Source organism: Trachypithecus francoisi, unplaced genomic scaffold (assembly GCF_009764315.1).
Source record: "Trachypithecus francoisi isolate TF-2019V2 unplaced genomic scaffold, Tfra_2.0 Lachesis_group8, whole genome shotgun sequence".
NCBI lineage: Eukaryota > Metazoa > Chordata > Mammalia > Primates > Cercopithecidae > Trachypithecus > Trachypithecus francoisi.
The window spans coordinates 11973836-11993062 of record NW_022681473.1 but is presented as its reverse complement, the minus strand read 5'-3'; the positions used below and the strand labels follow the sequence as shown (position 1 = coordinate 11993062).

The window sequence follows — 19227 nt, the reverse complement described above, 5'->3', positions numbered from 1 at the left end:
GAGTTCAACTCAGGACTGAGGGTGACCTTTTCCCAGGGGATCTAGCATGGGGGCCAGTGGGGCAAGAGCAAAGAGGCAGTCCAGAGAAACCTAGGCGTGGCTGCTGAGGGCGGGGCCTCCCAGGGGTTCGCAAAGCAAGTTACCAGGGGCAGCAGGGAGCACGGCCGGCCCCACACTGGTGTAGATGCTCCGGGCGCCCGTGGGTGGCGCTGCAGGCTCGGCTGTTGTGGGTCGTCGATGTTAGCATCTCCCTGGAGAGTGCCTCGGAGCCAGCACACAGCGATCTCTACCAGGGTGTGGACGGAGGGAATGCCATTCGGAGCCTGCCCTGGCTCAGGGCACCCATGTGGCACCAGGAGCCAACAGGATTTAAACAGGCAGTGACAGGAAGGGGGAGTCCCCGCAGAGGGAACAGCCTGTGCAGAGACTCTGAATGCAAGGCACGCCCTGGGCATGAGAAGTGTGTGTGTCTGAGGCAGGAAGTACCTTTCAAGGAGCATCCAGTCTTACCCTCGGTTGAAAACTGAGGCTCAGGGAAGGCAAAGAACTTGTCCCAGGTGACAGAGCAAATGGTCACCTTGGGGAATTGGGTTGTGTGCACGAAATTTGTGAATAAACTTCTGAGCCTGCTGCTGTGCCCTTTGGTAAGAGCCCTTCTTCCACCACCCTAGCTACTACTGCTCAGAGGGGTCGAGGAACTCCCCCAAGGTCACACAGCCTACATCCTGGCAGAGACAGGACTTGCCCCCACTCTACCCCACCCCCAAGTCTGTCTGACTTGAGTGAATCAGGGTGGGGCCGGGTGGCACCCGGAGGAGGGCAGGTATCTCACTCAACAACCAAGCTGAAGGGGTTGCCACCCTCTGCTTCCCTGGCCCTACCAGGAGGCCTCTGCTGACACCGTCCTGGGCTGGGAGGCCATAGGGAGCTTTGGGCTGTCTGCTCCGGGGCCTGGGAGATAATGTGAGCTGACGAGGACCTCCCCCAGTGCTCTCCTGCCCCAGGAGCCAGGGTGAGGGAAACAGGACCCAAACACCCTGTCTATCTATCTGTCTGTCTGTCATCCTCTCAGAAAACACACACCAAGGTCTCCTGGGCCAGGAACTCATGCAAATTCACCACTCCATAATACATCTGAATGCATTTTAATATAAAAATAACAGCTTTCCCCCAATTCTTGCTCTAGGAAAATGTGCTACGCTCACCTTCCCTCTACCCCTGTCCCATCAGGCTCAGAGCCAAGGCCGTAGGGCTGCTGAATACACATGTGAGGGGCTGAGGGGAAGATCACAGTACCAGGAGGGCAGGCAGGGCACTGCCAGGCTGGCCAGTGGAGGGGTGGGGGTGTCGGTCCCACCAAGGGCTGGCTTGGTTGCTGGTGCCCTGAGCCCTTCTCTGCCCGCCTCGGTGTTGCCTTCACTGATGGAGGTAGGCATCCAGCCAGATGTCACCAGACTTCTTCAGGGATCTGCGAGGTGGGGGTGGCAGTGGGGGTGGGTGTTAGGATCTCAGTTGCAAGATCCTAACACCCCTGTATCCCCCATGATAGGTGTGAGCGGAGATATCCCCATTCCCTGTGGGTTCCCTTCCCTGGGGCAGGCAGTGATGCGGGCCCGGAGGGTGGGTTGGGAGAACAGCTGAATGTTCATTCTCTGGAATGGAATCTGGACTGGGGTAAGGGGTGTGGGGTAGGGGAGCTGGAGGGCAGCCAAGGCCAAGTCCAGGCATGAGCCTGGGTGGGCCTGTCCCTCCTGCATCGAGTTCTCCATTGCCTCCTCCTGCTGGGCGCTGCAACTCAGGGACAGAGAGGATGTGGAACCTGCCCACCCGATCTTGGGCCTGATATTAGGCAGTGGAGCCAGAAATGTCAACAACCTGCTAGGAAGCCCTGTGCCAGGCGCTCTAAAGGGCTGTGCCAAATGGCAGGGGCTCACAGCATCAGGCTGGGAGGGATCATGAAGGAGAAGTGGGCGTCTGAATCCCAGCATAGGAAGGAAGGGCACCCAAGTAAGGGGAACAGCGTGTGCAAAGACCTGGAATCTGGCCTCTGTTCCCCACCTCCAAGGTGACCACAAGGGCTGAGCCCCATCACGCCTCGCCTGGATGGCTACAGTGTCCTTTGCTCTACTTTTCCACTTCGACTCCTGCCCATCACTCATTCCCAGTAGGGGCAGCTTTCCAAGACACAAGCCGGGCGTGTCCCTTCCCTGAGCGCCTGCATGCCCGCCTCGGTTATCCATGCCATGAGCTTGGCATTCAGGGCCAAGCGCTTTCTGCCTAAACGTTCTTTGCCAGATGTCCCGTGTTGAAGCCTCTCCCCCACTCCCTGTCCCTGCTCACATGTCAGCCTGTCAATACGGCCCACCCTACCACCTTATTAAAAACTGCAGCCCCTGCCTGCGCCCCCCCCCCCCCCGCCCTGTCTCCACCCTGAGGGGCTTTTCGTTGTTCTTTTGCCCATCTCCTGTAATGTACTTATTTGTTATTTTAACTGCTTGCCATTTCCTCTGCTAGAAGGAACATCAGCTCCAAGAGGGCAGGAAGCTCCCTGGAGTCTGTTTTGCTTGATTGTAGGAAAACAGCCTGTCAAATGGCAAGGGCAATGCCATCTTCAAGCAAAACTGTCTGATAACCGATGCTTGACCCTGAGTGCCAAACTCACGGCATAGATAACCTCCTCCTGTAGACGCTTATCTCCAGTGGTCACCAGGTTCATAAGAACCACCTGCATGGGGCTCACCCTAAAAGCTTGCTATACAGAGGGTTCTTTTAGGAGGGCATGTGAGGGGATGTACCAACTCTTGGCTGCCCGAGATACGGTTTTTTGTTTTGTTTGTTTGTTTTTGAGAGAGTCTTGCTCTGTCGCCCAGGCTGGAGTGCAGTGGCGCAATCTCAGTTCATTACAACCTCCGCCTTGTGGGTTCAAGTGATTCTCCTCCCTCAGCCTCCCAAGTAGCTGGGATTAAAGGTGCCCGCCACCACACCCAGCTAATTTTTGTATTTTTTTTAGTAGAGACAGGGTTTCACCATGTTGGCCAGGCTGGTCTCAAACTCCTGACCTCAAGTGATCTGCCCACCTCAGCCTCCCCAAGTACTGGAATTACAGGCAGGAGCCATCACGCCCGGCCCTGAGACATGGCTTCTGTTTATAAGTCCCTATTAAGTGTTTCTTTCTGAGAAACTGGATCTGTTAGCTTCTTTCCCTTAGCCTTTGGAGGCAGGTTTGCAGAGACCTGCTTACCGCAGGCACTGCTGTGTTTGTGAGTCTGCAGCAGGTGCTCCAGAAATTCTCGCTGTGTGCATGAAGGCTGGGGAAGGGAGGAAGGGCCTGGGACACGGACAGAAAGGCTCAGGGGCCCCGGGGACTCAGCAGGAGGCTGACCTGGACAAGGGCAGGCATAGGCCCTAGGGAAGCCACCAGAGCAGAGGGGCCAGGCTGCGGCCTCACCTGACGATGTCCACCAGCGCAGTGAGGAAGGGCTTCACTTCGTAGCTGAGGCCGTGCTTGGCACACAGTGACTTGACCAGTGGGGCCACCCGGCTGTAGTTGTGTCTCGGCATCCTGGGGAAGAGGCTGGGGGTGGGGAGCGTGTGCTGGCACCTGAAGTGGGAGGCTTCCAGAGACAGGCCCCAACCACGGGTCCCCTCCCAGGACCCACTCCCCACCTCCCACTGGCCCCCAGCACCCACACTCACTGGTGCTCGATCTGGAAGTTGAGGTGCCCGCTGAACCAGTTGGTGAAAAGCGAGGGCTCCACGTTGCAGGTGGCTGCCAGCTGCCGGAAGCCAGCGGGGCACAGGTGAGAAAGCCGTTGCAGATCCCTGGCCCCACCATCCCCCACCTGGCAGCCCCGTCAGGGCCTCATCCCTCCTTTGCCAGCTGGCTCCTAGCGGGGATCCCCCACCCCACCCAGCACAGGCCCCACCCAGCCCACCCCTGCTGCCCACCTGAGAGCTGGCCCAGTCCCGGTGCTTCTCATGGCCGATCTCCTTGGGGATGTGGTTCATCTGTGTGATCCACACGAACCAGTGGCTCTCCAGGACCCTGTGGGGAGGCTCGGGCACTGCCCTAGGTCCAGCTCACCACTTAGGCACCCTGAGTGGAGGCTGGAGGGCAGCTGTCTCCAAGTGGCCTCGACTTCCTTATCTGTACAATAGGAGTGTGGTCACCGCCCCCTTGCCAGTGTTTAAAGAATCTGAATGGAGCAGTGTCCACTGTGAGGCTGAGCCCAGAGCAGCTCTGACCCCCACGGGGCCACTTAGAAGCCAGGCCACGCTCCCTAAACCCACTGACCCTGGGCTTCTGTCACGCTTGTGTTCACGTGATTCCGCCAGCAAGCCAGGGAGGCAGTGCCACTGGCCCCATTCTGCAGACCGGGAAAGGGGAGCTCTGGTTGGGGGGTGCAGTGGGGTCACCTGTTGCCTGTGTGTGACCTCGCCACCCCCTGCCATACCTGACAGCAACAAAGAAGAGCAGCACCCCAGGGACGCCGTAGAAGGGGAGGTAGGATAAGAAGAAGCGGGCATAGAAGCTGGCGGCCCAGAGCAAATCCTGCAGAGGAGGGCAGAGGCAATACCGAGAGGTCTCCAGGTGCCCGGAGGTCTGGAGGCCTGGTGGGTGGGAGGGGGACCTCAGGCATCCAACCCTTCTGCCTGATTTGCCTCAGAGCCCAAGACAGGCCACCACCCCCTCTGGTTTTCTCAGTTGAGTAAAGGAACAGGGTCCTTGCCCTGCCAGCTCACGAGGCTGACTTTAGTGACAAAGGTGTCATGCAGGGTGTGTTGGGGAAGACCCTGCCAGGGACACAGATGCCTGGCAGAGTCGGCCCCGCAATTCCTCCTGGGAAGACACCCTCACCGAGAGAGACCCACACACCCCCCATTCCTCAACTCCCACACACACGTACGGCGACGGGCACACTCGCTCTCCTGCTGTGCGCACACATGTGAGCCCCACTGTTGCACGCACATGTGCACCGTTTGCCTTCATGGGCAGGTACTGTTCCCCGAGGCACCACCTCCTGCCACGGCAGCCGTATGCCTGGGGTCCTGGGCAACCCCACTCACCGCCCACTGCATGCACACCAGCATGTACGCCAGATTTTCCACTTCAAAGTTCACCAGGGTGAGCAGCGGCGGGCCGACTGCAAGAAGAGGCGTGAGGGCGCTCAGGAGGGGGGCTGGACTGCCAAGGTGGGTGGGCAGCAGAGGGAGGGGCTCTGTTACTCCAGGAATGTCCCTGGGATGTTGGTGCTGGTCACGTCCAGCTAGAATGACCCCATATCACTCCCCACCCTGTGTCTAAGCCTCCTCAGGCTGCCCTGACCCCACCACCTCCCACCATCCTTCACCGCAGGTCAGGGCCAGCCTTGAGTCCTTGCTCTGTCCACCCCAACAACTGCCCAAAGACTCTAGGGCTCCAGACCACTCTAGTGTGAGGGCAGGAAGAAATTCTACGTGGGGCTTGGGGAAGCTCCCAGCAGGGCTGTGATGGCCCATGGCTGCAAGTTGTCCCAGGCACGGGAGACAGCTGGGGCAAAGGCATGGTGCTGGGAGAGTATGTACAGGCTGCAGAGGCTGGGAGGGTGCCATGACAAGGGAGACTTGACAGGCATGTCCCTGGCCCAGGAAGTGGTAGGGAGTGGTCCAGGACAGCAGGGAGGACAGTGCAGGTCCAGGCACTCCCCCATCCCAGAAGGACAGATGGACACTCACTCAGGAAGAAGTACAGATGCTGCTGGTTGTAGGGCAGGTATCTGCGTTTCTTCTTGCCATACTGTGGAGACAGGCAGAGTGGCTGGAGACAGCAGCTCTCCAGGCCACCTCCTTCTCCTGGGCAAGGTCATAGGGCTGGCTGGGGCCAAGGGTCAAAGGCAATTCTAGATTCTAACAACTGGGCTGGTCGTCCCCAGCGGCTATGGCAGGTGGGAAGGAAAGACATGGAGGCAGGGGTTGGTTCAGCCAGAGTGGAGGCTAGATCAGGGGCTAGGTCGGGGGCAGAGTGGGGACCCAGTGCATCAGTTCCCTCTTAGCTGCAGGCCCAACCAGAGGGTGTCCACGTCCCTCCCCACCCACCTCGACAGATGACTCCCCCAGTAGGAAGACGGGCGCCACCGTCACATCTGGGTCTTTGTGGAAGATGTTGGGCTTGGCGTGGTGCTGGAAGTGGCGGAAGTTCCACCAGTGGGCGGAGAAGCCCTGTGGAGGAGGAAGGGGCTCTCAGGAGCAGGCTGTGCCCCCCACTCTGTGCCCACACACTCGGGCAGACCCAGCGACACTCAGCGCCTGGCTGCCCACCCACCCCACCCTCACCTTTAGCTGCCCCATCACGAACTTCTGGGCCACATGGTTCCACCGGGACTTCTTGAAGATGGAGGCATGGCCCAGATCATGCTGCAGACACCAGGACTGGGCCTGGGAAGAGAGGCAGGGTCAGAAGCTGTTGCGAAGGATGGAGCCCGCCAGGGCCTGGGGCCCCAGCGAATCCTTTCAGCTTGCAGGGTACCCCTGTGCTAATGCTCCATTTCAAGACCCTTGTGGGCCAGTGTTCTCTTTTTACAGGTAAGAACTGAGTCCCAGGGAAGTGGAGGGGGCTTGTAAGTGTCACGAAGCTGCAGGGCAGCAGCCTCTGGCTCAGTGGCCCTGTGCTTGATCAGGATTTGTTAAAGAAGGAACTTCTTGGCTCATCTGGAACACAGCTTGACCCACAGACATGCATGATGAGCCTTCAGGCTGTTCACTCATTCATCCGTTTATTCGTCCATTCATCCTTTCACAGGTTCATTCATTCATTTAGCAAATATGTTCACAATGCCCACGTGCATGGGGGCCCATGTCTGTTGGGCAGTTAGGGTGGCTGCAACACAGAGCCAGGGTCACCTGGGAGATGGCCAGGATGAAGGCGGCCAGGGCACTGGGCACCCAGCCAGGACCCAGGAGGTAGATGAGGAGCCAGGCCAGCACCTCCATGGCCAGGATGTGGCCCAGTAGGAAAGCAAAGAAGGTGGGACTGGCATCAAACAGCTTCATGTCCTCGGCTGCCTGGTGCAGGGCTCGGAAGTCCTCGACCAGCTGTGCCTGCCATAGCAGAAGGGCCAATCAGCCAAGGAAGAAATTTCTCTCCACGCCCATTCTCCTGGAGCCCCCGCCACTCCTCCCAGCACCAGGCCCAAGGGGTGTGGGCAAAGGGGAACGAAGTGGCGAAAGTACCCAGCCCAGGGTGTGAGCTGGAGCACTGGCTGGTGGCGAAGCCTCCTCTCCCTCCCAAAAGGTATGGGTGGGTAAGACGCTAGAGCCAGGAGAGAAACCAGCTCATTAAAATCCTCCTTGAGGATGGGGATGCTAGGTGACAACAGGGAGGGAGCTTGCCTCGGGATCCAAACGAGTGCCTGGCTAAACCAGATCTGGAGCCCTGGACTTCTCAGGGCGTCCCTACAGCTTCACTTTCAACTGCCTGCCCCCCGGGAGGGGAGGGGAGGCCCAGCCCTGGCCCTGCATCCACTTCGGCGAATGCTGAGGGAGCTGCTCCTGGCCATGTGACAATATCTTCCAGCCCTCCAGCCATCCCCCTCCCTCAGGGGCTGAGCCTCCCCTAGGGCTCTGCTCACATTCAGGGGTCCATCCTGGCTGGGTTCCTCTGGTGCCAGCTCTCCAATCAACAGGGGCTGTAGGAACTTGCGCACGAAATTGAGATCTTGATGGAAGGCACGGAAGGCATCCTGAAGGAGAGGACAGTCAGACAGACAGACAGACACAGCTGAGTAGCACAGTAGCAGCCAGCAGAGACGGGCGGAAGGACCATGGATGGATGGGCAGAGCAGATGACAGGTGGACTGAAAGTCAGCCGGCCGATGAATAGTCAAAGACATGGGAGCAAGTGGGTCCGCCTTGCCCATGGGCCCTCCCTGGTCCTCCCAGGGCCCCAGGTTGTCCTGCTTTTCACCCATGGCCTGCTGTGCCCCATCTGTTTCACCCAGCACAAGGGCCCCTCTCTGAACATGGTCAAACATCTACAGCTCTGGATTTTCAGAAAGACCTCCCTGGAAGACGCTGATTTCTTGAACCACGAAGAAAGGTTCTACTTTTCCAAAAAGCTTCTGTAAGTCATACATGTTTCCACTGCATGTAGAATAAGATCTGGGTCACAAACATTTGATTCACCCTGTTTTTATAAATATAAGCAGTGGGCGAAGGGTAGGTGGGAAAACTTGGAACTGAGGATCACTGGGTCATGGGGTGGGGGGGATCAGTCAAGGGCCACACACACTGAGTCCTTGGGGGTTTGCAAGGAAGACACTTGAACAGTTAAACTCATTTGACTTACAAAGCAGGAAGTGGGAGTAGAAAATGTAATTTTTTTTTTTTTTTCCAGACAGAGTCTTGCTCTGTTGCCCAGGCTGGCGTGCAATGGCACGATCTCAGTTCACTGCATCCTCTACCTCCTGGGTTCAAGTGATTCTCCTGTCTCAGCCTCCCGAGTAGCTGGTCTCAAACTCCTGACCCCAGGTGGCCAAGCTGGTCTTTAATTCCTGACCTCAGGTGATCTGCCCGCCTTTGCCTCCCAAAGTGCTGGAATTATAGGCGTGAGCCGCCGTGCCCAGCCTAATTTTTTTAAGTAAATAAAATGGGCCAGGCATGGTGGCTCACATCTGTAATCCCAGCACTGTAAGAGGCTGGGGCACAAGAATTACTTGAGGCTAGGAGTTCAAGACCAGCCTGGGCCACATAGTGAGACCTTGCCTCTGTTTTTACAAAAAAGAAAAAATAATAAATAAAATGAATAATCTAACATTCTTGCGATTCTGTGTAATAGCTGGAATGGGGGTGGAATACAATGCAGGGGAAGGAAGAAATAGTGAAGAAAGAGGGTGAGAGGAAAAGACAGACCAGGAGAAAGATAAGGGCCAGGGAAAGAGACCAGCCAGGAAGTGGCCCCAGAAGTACAGCAAGCTTCAACTTCACACCTGGGCTCACGTAGCCCTGCGGGTCTGCCAGTGGTCATGGTATTGTAATCGGCTCACTAATGGCTCACAGCTCTTGGACTGATGTTTTTCCTTGTACTTTCAGAGTCTCCCTCTGAATGGGCTAGCCAGAGCCACACAGCAGCCTCGACTAGAGAAGCAGCAGCTGGATGGTGTTGTCCCCACAGGTCTGGAGAAGGGAGGCCTCCCCGTTGCTAAAGGAAACACCTTTGCAGAAAAAGCTGAGGACAGGGGCCTCCTATTGTCCTCTTGCTAATGAGCCTACCAGCTGGTGTAGGTTAAAACGGAAGTGACGGCAGGGCCCTGAAGTCACTGCCAGGACATTCTCCTACAACCCTGGAGGAAGAAAGCACTTCAGGTCCCTCCAGCACCCACTAAGAGGTAATACCAACGTGATCTGCTAGGGGTCCCCTTGCCTGCTTTTATAGGCCCAGGGCAGCGTGCGGACTGGGGGGCTGGTAGGGTGCCCCTTCTAGAATAACCTGGGCTGACTTGGCTCCTTCATCACAGAGGAGGGGCTGTATAAGTGCAGATCTCACCACCTCTGGACATGAATCCTGAAGCAGAGGCAGCAAAACTCGTAGAAAAAGGGGCAGAGGGAACGCTGTGGGGTCCCGAGGAAGCTGTCTGGGCCCCCGACTACCTGCAGAGCTGGAGCTGGTGTACAGGGATGCTGGGAGGGAAGAAGACTCTTGGGGCTCTGCTGACCCCACTGGGTGACTTTTTTTTTTTTTTAATTTTTTTAATTTTTTTGAGACAGGGTCTTGCTGTATCGCCCAGGCTAGAGTGCAGTGGTGCAGTCACAGCTCACTGCAGCCTCAACCTCCCGGGCTCAGGGGATCCTCCCACCTCAGCCTCTCCTGTAGTTGTTGGTACAGGTGCATACCACCATGCCCAGCTAATTTTTTATTTTTTTGTAGAGATGAGGTTTGCCATGTTGCCCAGCTGGTCTTAAACTCCTGGGCTCAAGCAATCCACCCACCTCAGCCTCCCAAAGTGTTGGAATTACAGGAATGAGCCACCACGCCCAGCCCACAAAAACACTGAAAAATTTTTTTGAGACAGGGCCTCGCTCTGTCACCAGGCTGGAGTGCAGTGGCGCAATCACAGCTCACTGCAGCATTGAAATCCTGGTCATAAGTGATCCTCCCACCTCAGCCTCCCCGGCAGCTGGGACTACAGGCACATGCCACCGTGTCTCATTAACTTTTGAATTATTTTTTTTTATAGAGTCAAGATCTCACTATGTTGCGCAGGTATGTCTTAAACACCCGACTTCAAGTGATTCCCCATCTCAGTTTCCCAAAGTGCTGAGATTACAGGTGTGAGCCACGCCTGGCCTCTAATTTTTTAATTTATTTTTTATTTTTTGAGACAGAGTCTTGCTCTGTCGCCCAGACTGGGGCACAGTGGCGTGATCTCGGCTTACTGTAACCTCTGCCTCCCAGGTTCAAGAGATTCCTGTGCCTTAGCCTATTGAGTAGGTGGGATTACAGGTACAAACCACCACACCAGGCTAATTTTTGTATATTTTGTAGAGGCGGGGTTTCACCATATTGCCCAGGCTGGTGTTGAACTCCTGAGCTCAAGCAATCCTCCCGTCTTGGCCTCCTAAAGTGTTGGGATTACAGGCGTGAGCCACCACACCCAGCCAATTTTTTACAAATTGTAGTAAAATATACATGAAATTTACCATTGTAAGCATGCTTAGGTGTACAGCTCAGTGGTATTAAGTGCATGCACAGTGTTACCCAACCATCACCATCATCCAGCTCTAGAACCTTTGCACCTTCCGCAACTGAAAGCCTGTCCCCATTAAATACTAATTCTCCATTCTCTCCTCCCCCTGCCCCTGGCAACCACCACACTACCTTCTGTCCATACAGATCTGCCTTCTCCAGGAACCTCATCTGGGAGAAATCATGTTTGTCCCTTCGCCTCTGGCTTGTTTCACTCAGCACAGTGTCCTTACGGTCCATCCATGTTGCAGCACACGTCAGGATGTCCTACCTTTTTCAGGCTGAGCCAGCGTGATGCCGGGTCTCTCTCTCTCCTTTGCGACTCCCCAGACGCACACACACATGCAGACACACCCACCAGCCCACCCCAGCAGGCATCACTCAGAAACATGCCCACAATCACAGCCCACATGAACACTCAGCCAAACACAGCCTTGCACACAAGGTACGCAAAGATGCAGCTGGCACGCACAGACGCACCCGGCACAACGTGCTAGCTGTGGCTGTGGCCCCAGAATCTCCTCCCTCCCAGCCCTTCCCTCTCTCATCCCGTGTCAGTTCTGGGGCCACCTTCTTGAGCTGAGGATCTTGGGTCCAGACTGGTCTCCTCGCCTCCTTTCCCGTTGGTCCTGATTCACCCAGGCCAGCCCTGTCGAGGCACTGACGGGGAGGACAGAGCCAAGCCCACCCAAGGGTCTTCAAGCCAGACCTATCCCTTGCAATGATAAGGGGAGGTATGAGCCCCCTCAAGGCTGTGTGAGAGAACCCCAAAGCCATTGACAGGGCTCCAGTTGGGGGAGGGACAGGTGGGGCTGTGACAGTTCCCTGAGAAGCAGGCTGGGCTCTCAGGGCTGGGTGGGCACCCCAGGGCTGTGCTTCTCATGCTATCAGGGAGTGCGAGTAGGGCAGGGGCCTGGACTCAGGCTGAAACCTGACAGACCAGCAAACAGCCTTTTCTGGAACTGGCTGAGGTCATATGACCTGGTCCTCTCTGGGCCTCTTCTTAAGGATGGGTGGGGGGGGGGCCACGCAGAAACTAAGACTCAGAGAGGTTAAGCTACTTCTTCAAGGTCACACAGTTCCATTTGACTGAGGTTAGATCAGAACCCAGGTCTCTTCTCACTCATAAGTGGGAGCTGAACAATGAGAACACATGGACACAGGGAGGGGAACATCACGCACCGGGGCCTGTTGGGGGGCTGAGGGACAAGGGAAGGGAGAACATTAGGACAAATGCCTAATGCATGTGGAGCTTAAAACCTAGATGAGGGGTTGACAGGTGCAGCAAACCGCCATGGCACATGTGTACCTATGTAACAAACCTGCACATTCTGCACATGTATCCCAGAACTTCAAGTGAAAAAAATGAAAACCTGTGCTTGTGGCCACTCCCGGACCAGAGGGGAGGCAGCAGTTTTCCTAGGTGGGATGCGGGGGTCCTTGCCATGAGGCCAGTCACTATCTCAAGAAGCCAAGGGCCCAGCTGCTGGGAGCGTGGGCCACGGGGGCAGGGCGGTGGTTTGTTCTTGAGCCTCATCAATGGAGCCTCAGGGAACTGTGGGAGGTCCCACCCTCACCCACCCTAAGTGCACCCAGGAACATCCACCCAGGGGTATGTGCACCAAGCCCTGTCCCCCCAACCCCCCACACACCCAAGTGAGTGGAAAGCGGTACTCGAGGTCTCCCATTGGGTACCGAAGCAGAGCTGGGTGAAAGCGCTGGAATCAAAATGGCACCCCTAAACACAAACTCCCGGAGGCAGCGACAGGCTCTGTTCACAGCGGCATCCTCAGAGGCCGGCACAGAGCAGCTGCTCAACAGCAGGTATGAACAAGTAAACAAGAGCCAACCCTCCACAGCCCCCAAAGCACGGGCACGAACCATTTTGCTGGTGAGGAAATGAAGACTCAGCGGGAAGGGACACCTGCCCCAGTCACAGTTAGTAGTGGCAGAGCTGGGATTCGAACCCAGGCCTATCTTCTGTGATGTTCATGCTCCTTCAGGACACGGAGACAGCTCGGCCTGGCCTTGGTCCCTGGAAGCCTAGAGTGGCTCAGTTGGTCCCAAGAGCTCATGCCCTGCCCCAGCCCCACCATGAAGCCCACACAGCAGCTGGTCAGGGGAGGGATCCCAGAGCCAGCCTGCCCAGGATGGAACCTGAGCTGCTACCCAGGAGCTAGGGAGCCCCAGACAAGACCACACCCCTCTCTCATCAGTACTTCTCATCGGTAAACTGAGAACCACAAATCCCCATCTCACAAGGCTGCTGGGAGGATGGAGTCGGTGGCGCTAAAGCACTTAGAAGGGGCCTGGTGGTTGGCAAGAGCTCCACAGCCCAGCTCTTTCCCAGCCCTGCAGCCCTGATGCGCCTCCTCCTGAGAGTCCACTTAGAGGTAAGTGCCTGCAGGAGGGGCCTGCAGGTGTTGGGGAAGAGACTGGAGAAGCTGCTTCTCTGCCTGCCTGTTAAGTCCTGGCCAAGCCTGAGGCTGGGATAGAGCAGGGGCTGGGAGCCTCCTTCCACCCCAGAGACACAGCAGGGCAGGGAGGGATTTTTGGTCACTCCCTAGAAGAATCCAGAATGTTCCAGATCAGTCAGGAAGGGGGTGAAGCAGGGAGTATGGCAGGACTGCTGAGGGCTCAGGTGGTCGGGGTCTGTCCTTGCTGCCTTCTTATGCCTTTGTAGGAGGTTGGGGTGACAGGGCTATGCCTCAAAGGACACCCCCAAGACATTCCTGCCTCTCTCCTCTCCCAGGTGGGTGGGTACAGCAGGAACATGCCCAGCACACCATGCTCCATCCCATCCTCTCCCTGGCACCCGTCAGAGGAGGCCTGTGGGGAAGCACTATCAATATCCCATTTTACAGATGAGGAAACTGAGGCCCAAAGAGGTCCAAAAGAAACACAGCTCTAAACATGGGACATCCAAATTTGGCCTGTGTAGCGGAGCCCAACTCGAAAGCAGACGTCCCCAAGAAGCCATCCCTGTCCCCCAGCACCCCTCAATGTCCTGGTGAAGGGTGGGCATAATTGTGAAGTCTTTTGCAGCCAGGATATTTGGCCTCACAGGTGTCCCTGACCCCACAGTAGCCCCAAAGCAGCTATACCCTCTGGCTCCTGGTCCTCTCTCCACCACTGACCTCTGGCTCCAGTACTGGAGCCTGGCTGTTTCATCAGAAACCCGCAGGAAGAGACCCAGAGGGACGCCCAGGGGCAGTATCCTGCTGACGCCAACTATTCCACAAGGAAGGAGCAGGGCACTGCAACTCCTCTGGGGAAGGGGCCTGGGTGGGCGGTGGCCTTGCAGAAAATGCCTGTGAGAGGCCCAGAGCAGTCTCACTTCATGGGAGTGGCCATTAGGGGACTTTCAAGGCAGTCAGTGTGGTAGGAGGGAGCGGAGTGGCTCTGGAGCCACCCCCCCCAAGTCCCGTGTCCTCAAATCTGCCCAGTCCTAGTCCTGTCCCTCCCCAGCTCCCACCCAGACACAAACCCTACCCTCATGGCCCAAGTACGAAGGCCCTACCCTCCAAGGGTCCCAAGAAGGTTCCATTACACCATCCAGTTTCAAACTCTTTCTGCTCATCTACAAAATGGGTTAACAATAGGACTTACCTCATAAAGTTGTTAGGCGAATTCAATCAGTTACCACATCTAAACCCCTCAGAACAGTGCCTAGTCAATAACTGTTGGCTGCAATTACTATGATGCAGCCTCCAGCGCAGCACTGGCCACTACCTTCTCCAGCTCAGGCCAGGCTCAGAGGACCGCCTAGAAGGAGGGCCCTAAGGCAGAGGGCTCAGGGGTCTGCTGGAACTTGGATTTTCCCAGTTAGGGCTTCAGCCGAAAGGGCACCAGGGGCTGCTGGGAAACCCCTTGTCTGCCCTGAGGAGCTGTGGGCAATGCGTTCACCACACCCATGAATACAGCTTTGTTGCCCATGGTAACCAGGCACCCAGGTGCCCAGCACCACCCTCACAGTGTGCCCAGGACACAAGCATTCTCATCCTCATCACGCTAATGGGGAAACTGAGAAACAGAAGTGAAAGGATGTGTCCAAGATCATAGAGCGAGGCCAGGCTGGCTCCCTCTCTAAAGACAACATGCAGCTAAATCTAATGTCTAATGGCTCGCACTGGACCAGTGTGCCTGTGTCCACAGCCTCTCCTGCTCTCTGCCCTGGCCACACTCTACCTCTTCTAAGTGGTCTCCCCTGGGGGAGGGCAGGTCTCCATCCTCCCTTCTCTTACCCTTCTGGAAGGCTCTGCCTTCGCTCTCTCCATTAAGGATCCTTTTAAATGTCCATCAGACTCCCCAGGCTCCCCTGTTCTGCTCTCTGGGGCTCCCCATCCTCTTTAGAATAAAGCCAAAGTCCTCCCGAGGACAAAAATATCCAGCATGAGCCAGCCCGGCTGCTTCTAGACCTCACTGCCAGGCTTTCTCTCCACTGCTCTCTGCTACAGCCACACTGTATTCCTGGAACAGAGGACACACGGTCCCACCTCTGAGCCTTTGCTCTAGCCGATCCCTCTGCTGTGAACTCATTCCCTGTAGAAGTTTTGCTCACAGCTACATCTTCAGAGGTGAGAACCGTACATGACACAGAGAAGATGCTCACTGATGGATTTAATGAGTCAATCATTGAAGAATGAATGAGTGCTGGAAATAAACAGGCTAGGTGGCAGCATAGCACGCACTTAAGAACATGGCTGTGGATTCAAATCCCGGACCAATCACTGAATTTCAAGCCACTCTGCCTCTCTGAGCCTTTGTTTTCTCATCTGTCAAGTGGCAATAACAATAAATGGCACCTGCCTCATAGGGGCACCTTGAGGATTAAAAGAGACAGTTTCAATAAATCAAGTACTGAATTCAAAACCTGGCACATAGTAGGTGCTCAGCACATGGCCCTTGTATACTTATGGCCAGCAGCGACTGGGCCTCATCCCTCCCTGGCTGGCTCCACTAGTATCAGGCTGCCTATGACTCTCAGACAAACCTGGCCAAGGGCCCAGAGTACTCTCCCCAGGGCACCCGGCCTTGTGTCCCAAGATGGTCACAGGCTGACTTCATGGCATAGAAACTCTGGGAATTTCCTGGCAGGAAGGCTTCATTGCCTGGACATGAGAACAGCTGATGGGCAGCCAGGGCTGGTGAGAGGTGACGGCCAGAACACAGCCCTGGCAACTGGCTGCCCCACCTCCACCTGAGGCCACCGCCCAGGATGGGATGCCTGGGGCCTGGGCTCAACTACACAGGGCACTGGGCTGGCCCAACTCCTGGTCTGCCCTGCGGATTCATCATGGACAAAGGCTGATTGCTCCGCCCCAGCAACCTCAGTCCCTTTGTCCTGATTGGACCAAGTGTTTCTGGCAACTCTAGTCCAGGCTGTGGGGCCTTGAGGGAGCTAAGAGGCAGCCTAAAGTGTTCCCTTCCTACTACAGATAGGACCGAAACCAGCTAAGGACGCCCAGGAAAGGGGTAGCCGTGCAGGGCTGTCCCACCGTACGCTGCAGTTTGCAGGGCACAGTCACACTTAGGGGCCAGCAGCATTTACCGAATACAAACTACTACATGGCAGCCCTGGGCCATGGACTTGAGAAGACATGGTCCTGCCCTCAGCCAGCTGTCTGCCCCAGCTCTCCCCACTTTACAGATGAGTAAACTGAGGCACAGAGGAGTGACATGCCTGCTTTGCTTCAAGGTCACTCAGCGCCTCCAATAGCAGAGCTGGGACCCAGCCCCAAGGAGCAGAGAGATATTTTTTGTTTATTTGTTTGTTTGTTTGTTTGAGACGGAGTTTCGTTCTTGTTGCCCAAGTGCAATGGTGCGATCTTGACTCACCGGAACCTCCGTCTTCTGGGTTCAAGTGAGCCGATCACCTGAGGTTCCGGTGAGCTGAGATCGCACCATTGCACTTGGGCAACAAGAACGAAACCTCAGGTGATCTGCCCACCTCAGCCTCCCAAAGTGCTGGGATTACAGGCGTGCGTGAGCCACCACTCCCGGCCTGAGACGTTTTTAAAACAGATATTCTTGGCTGCAAATCAATGAGAAAACTGTGATGGAAGTCTCAGCATCCCAAGCTAAATGTTAAGTCAGTAATTCCACTTGGGAGGAACCCCAGCATGGGCCTGGCATCAGGCAGGAAAGAGTGATGAAATAAAAGCTTCTATATCCCGGCCGGGCGTGGTGGCTCACGCCTGTAATCCCAGCACTTTGGGAGGTGGAGGTGGGTGGATCACGAGGTCAGGAGTTCAAGACCAGCTTGGCCAACATGGTGAAACCCCGTCTCTACTAAAAATACAATGCGCCGGACATGGTGGCACATGCCCGTAACCCCAGCTACTCGGAGGCTGAGGTAGGAGAATCACTTGAACCTGGGAGGTGGAGGTTGCAGTGAGCTAAGATGGCGCCATTGCACTCCAGTCTGGGTGACAGAGCAAGACTCCTCTCTCTCCAGCGGTTGGTGAGGGGTGCGGGGAGTAAAGTTTTCTGTATCTAAACTGTCCTCCAGGTTACAAAAGACCAGAGCAGGTAGGGAGTGGTAGCTCATGCCTTTAATCCCAGAACTTTGGGAGGCTGAGGCAGGAGGAATGCTTGAACCCAGGACTTTGAGTCCAGCCTGAGCAACATAGTGAGACCTTGTCTCTATTTTTAAACAAATAATAAATAAAACAGATTTTTTTTAAAAAAAAAAGACCAGAGCAGGCATCCACAAGACTCCTTGAAGGGAGGCCAGGGCTCCGCCAGGCCAATGGGGAGAAGCCGTGCTCCTCATCTCGCCATGCCCTGGCAGAAAGGCAGGCACACACACCCACACTCACCCAGACATGCAAACACCTGCACACTCAAATACTGCCCCTGGGCTGCTTCATCCCACGGCTGTGCTGTTCCCTCGGGCCAGCGTCTGGCCCCTGAGCACCCATGGAAAAGGCTTTCTCTTTTTTTTTTTTTTTTAGAATTTCAGGAGGATTCTTATTCTCACTCCTTAGCCTCATGGTGTGAAGGGGAAAAGAGGGGCTTTCTTCCTCAAAGAGGCCAGTGAAGATTGTACAATGTGCTGGAGATGGCAATCAGCAGAGTGCAGGTGGCCCTGGCAAGAGGGACACCAAGCGTCCCGGGACCGGACAGAATCTCCTCTGCTGCCCAAAGCGCCAGCATTCAGAATTCATGTCTCGGGTCTTGAAGACCTTCCTGGTACTCAGTGTGGCCAACCTAGAAATTTGGAGGGTCAAGGACGGCATCGTGGCCCCAACCCCTATTATCCAGGTGGGGAACTGAGGAAAAGGGGCTGGTCCGGCTGCTCCACCACCGGACTCCAGCCAGACAGTACCCTGGGACCAGGCTACATCCCTCCCTGTCTAGACAGGGGCTGGGGTTGGGAAGTTGGGGTCCCCAGGGGCCAGCCTGTTCCTGGGGTGACTGTGCTTCCCGGAGAGGCCCACCCAGCCTGGCTGGCAAAGCCCTCCCACGTGCAGCTGCTAGCCCGAAGAGGTGAGTCACTGTCCCTGAGTCCTTTACAGAAGCTCTTGGGAAAGCCACAGACCTCAGGCCGGCCCAGCCCCCAGCCTCTAATGGCAGGTCCTTACCGACCCCTGGGGACCCTGCCCTGCCCCACCCCTAGCACTCAGCAAGCACCAAGCTTGCTGGGGACCCAGAACTGAAACAGGGACCTGCGAGCAACAGGGCAGCCCCTCGCCGAGGGCAGGCTCTGCAGCATGACACACCCACCTCTGAGGCCCCCTCCTCCCCCGCAGACCTGCTCCGCGGACAGCTGCGGGTCCTCCACGCAGGGAACTGGCCTCCCTACCCCACATCTGACCCTGGCTAGTCCACCCCAACTCTGGGTCCCGGCGTGGAGGTCAAAGGTCAGCGAGGGGAGCGGGGATGCTAAGGCCCCACAGGTGGAGCAGGACATCACGCCCACGACCGAGCTCCAGGCTCCACCCGCCGGTGGGTGGCTTCCTTACGGCTTCCTTACCGTGGCGTCCTCAGCGCCGTGGTGGCCGATGAGGCGGCTGCCCCCTGGGTGCCGCTGTGCCCAGCGGCTGATGTCGTAGACGCGGCGCTCAATGACCAGCCACTTGTCGCCGGGCTGGTCGTGCGCGCGGATCTGCTCCCAGCAGAAGGTGGGCAGCGGCGCCCCCGGCTGCGCGGATCCCTCCCGCGGACCGGGCTCCCCGACACCGCCCATGCTGCACGTACGAGTCCTGAGGATCCCAGGCGGTGGCCGAGGTCCGAGCGAGACCCCGAGGGAAGCGAGGAGCGCTCCCGGGGGCCGCCTCCGCCGCCGCCCGCTGCTCCGGCCCCGCCCTGCCGCCGCGGCCGCCGTACGAGCGAGCGTGCGCCTCCCGGCTCGCGGCGCAGGGAACTCCCCGCTTTATAACCGCACGGACGGCGCCCGCCTCGCCTCTCCTGCCCCCCGCCCCCGGCCAGGCCCCGGCCCCCGAGGCTGGCTGACCCCCGCGCCCGCTCCAATCCAGGCGCGGGGCCTCGGCCTCCATTGGCCG

At 56.9% G+C, this 19227-nt stretch overlaps 1 protein-coding gene across 1 annotated transcript; it reads right to left on the bottom strand.

The window, feature by feature from the left end:
* Positions 1-1129: 1129 nt before the first annotated feature.
* FADS3 (fatty acid desaturase 3) lies at positions 1130-19227 on the bottom strand. The gene is made up of 12 exons (XM_033205125.1): positions 18699-19227; positions 7608-7718; positions 6880-7077; positions 6313-6414; positions 6076-6198; positions 5716-5776; positions 5068-5144; positions 4455-4552; positions 3949-4045; positions 3697-3776; positions 3449-3574; positions 1130-1468 (listed from the first exon to the last, which is right to left on the bottom strand). The coding sequence occupies exons 1-12, from the start codon at positions 18909-18911 to the stop codon at positions 1417-1419; spliced, it is 1338 nt and encodes a 445-aa protein (XP_033061016.1). The 5' UTR covers positions 18912-19227; the 3' UTR covers positions 1130-1416.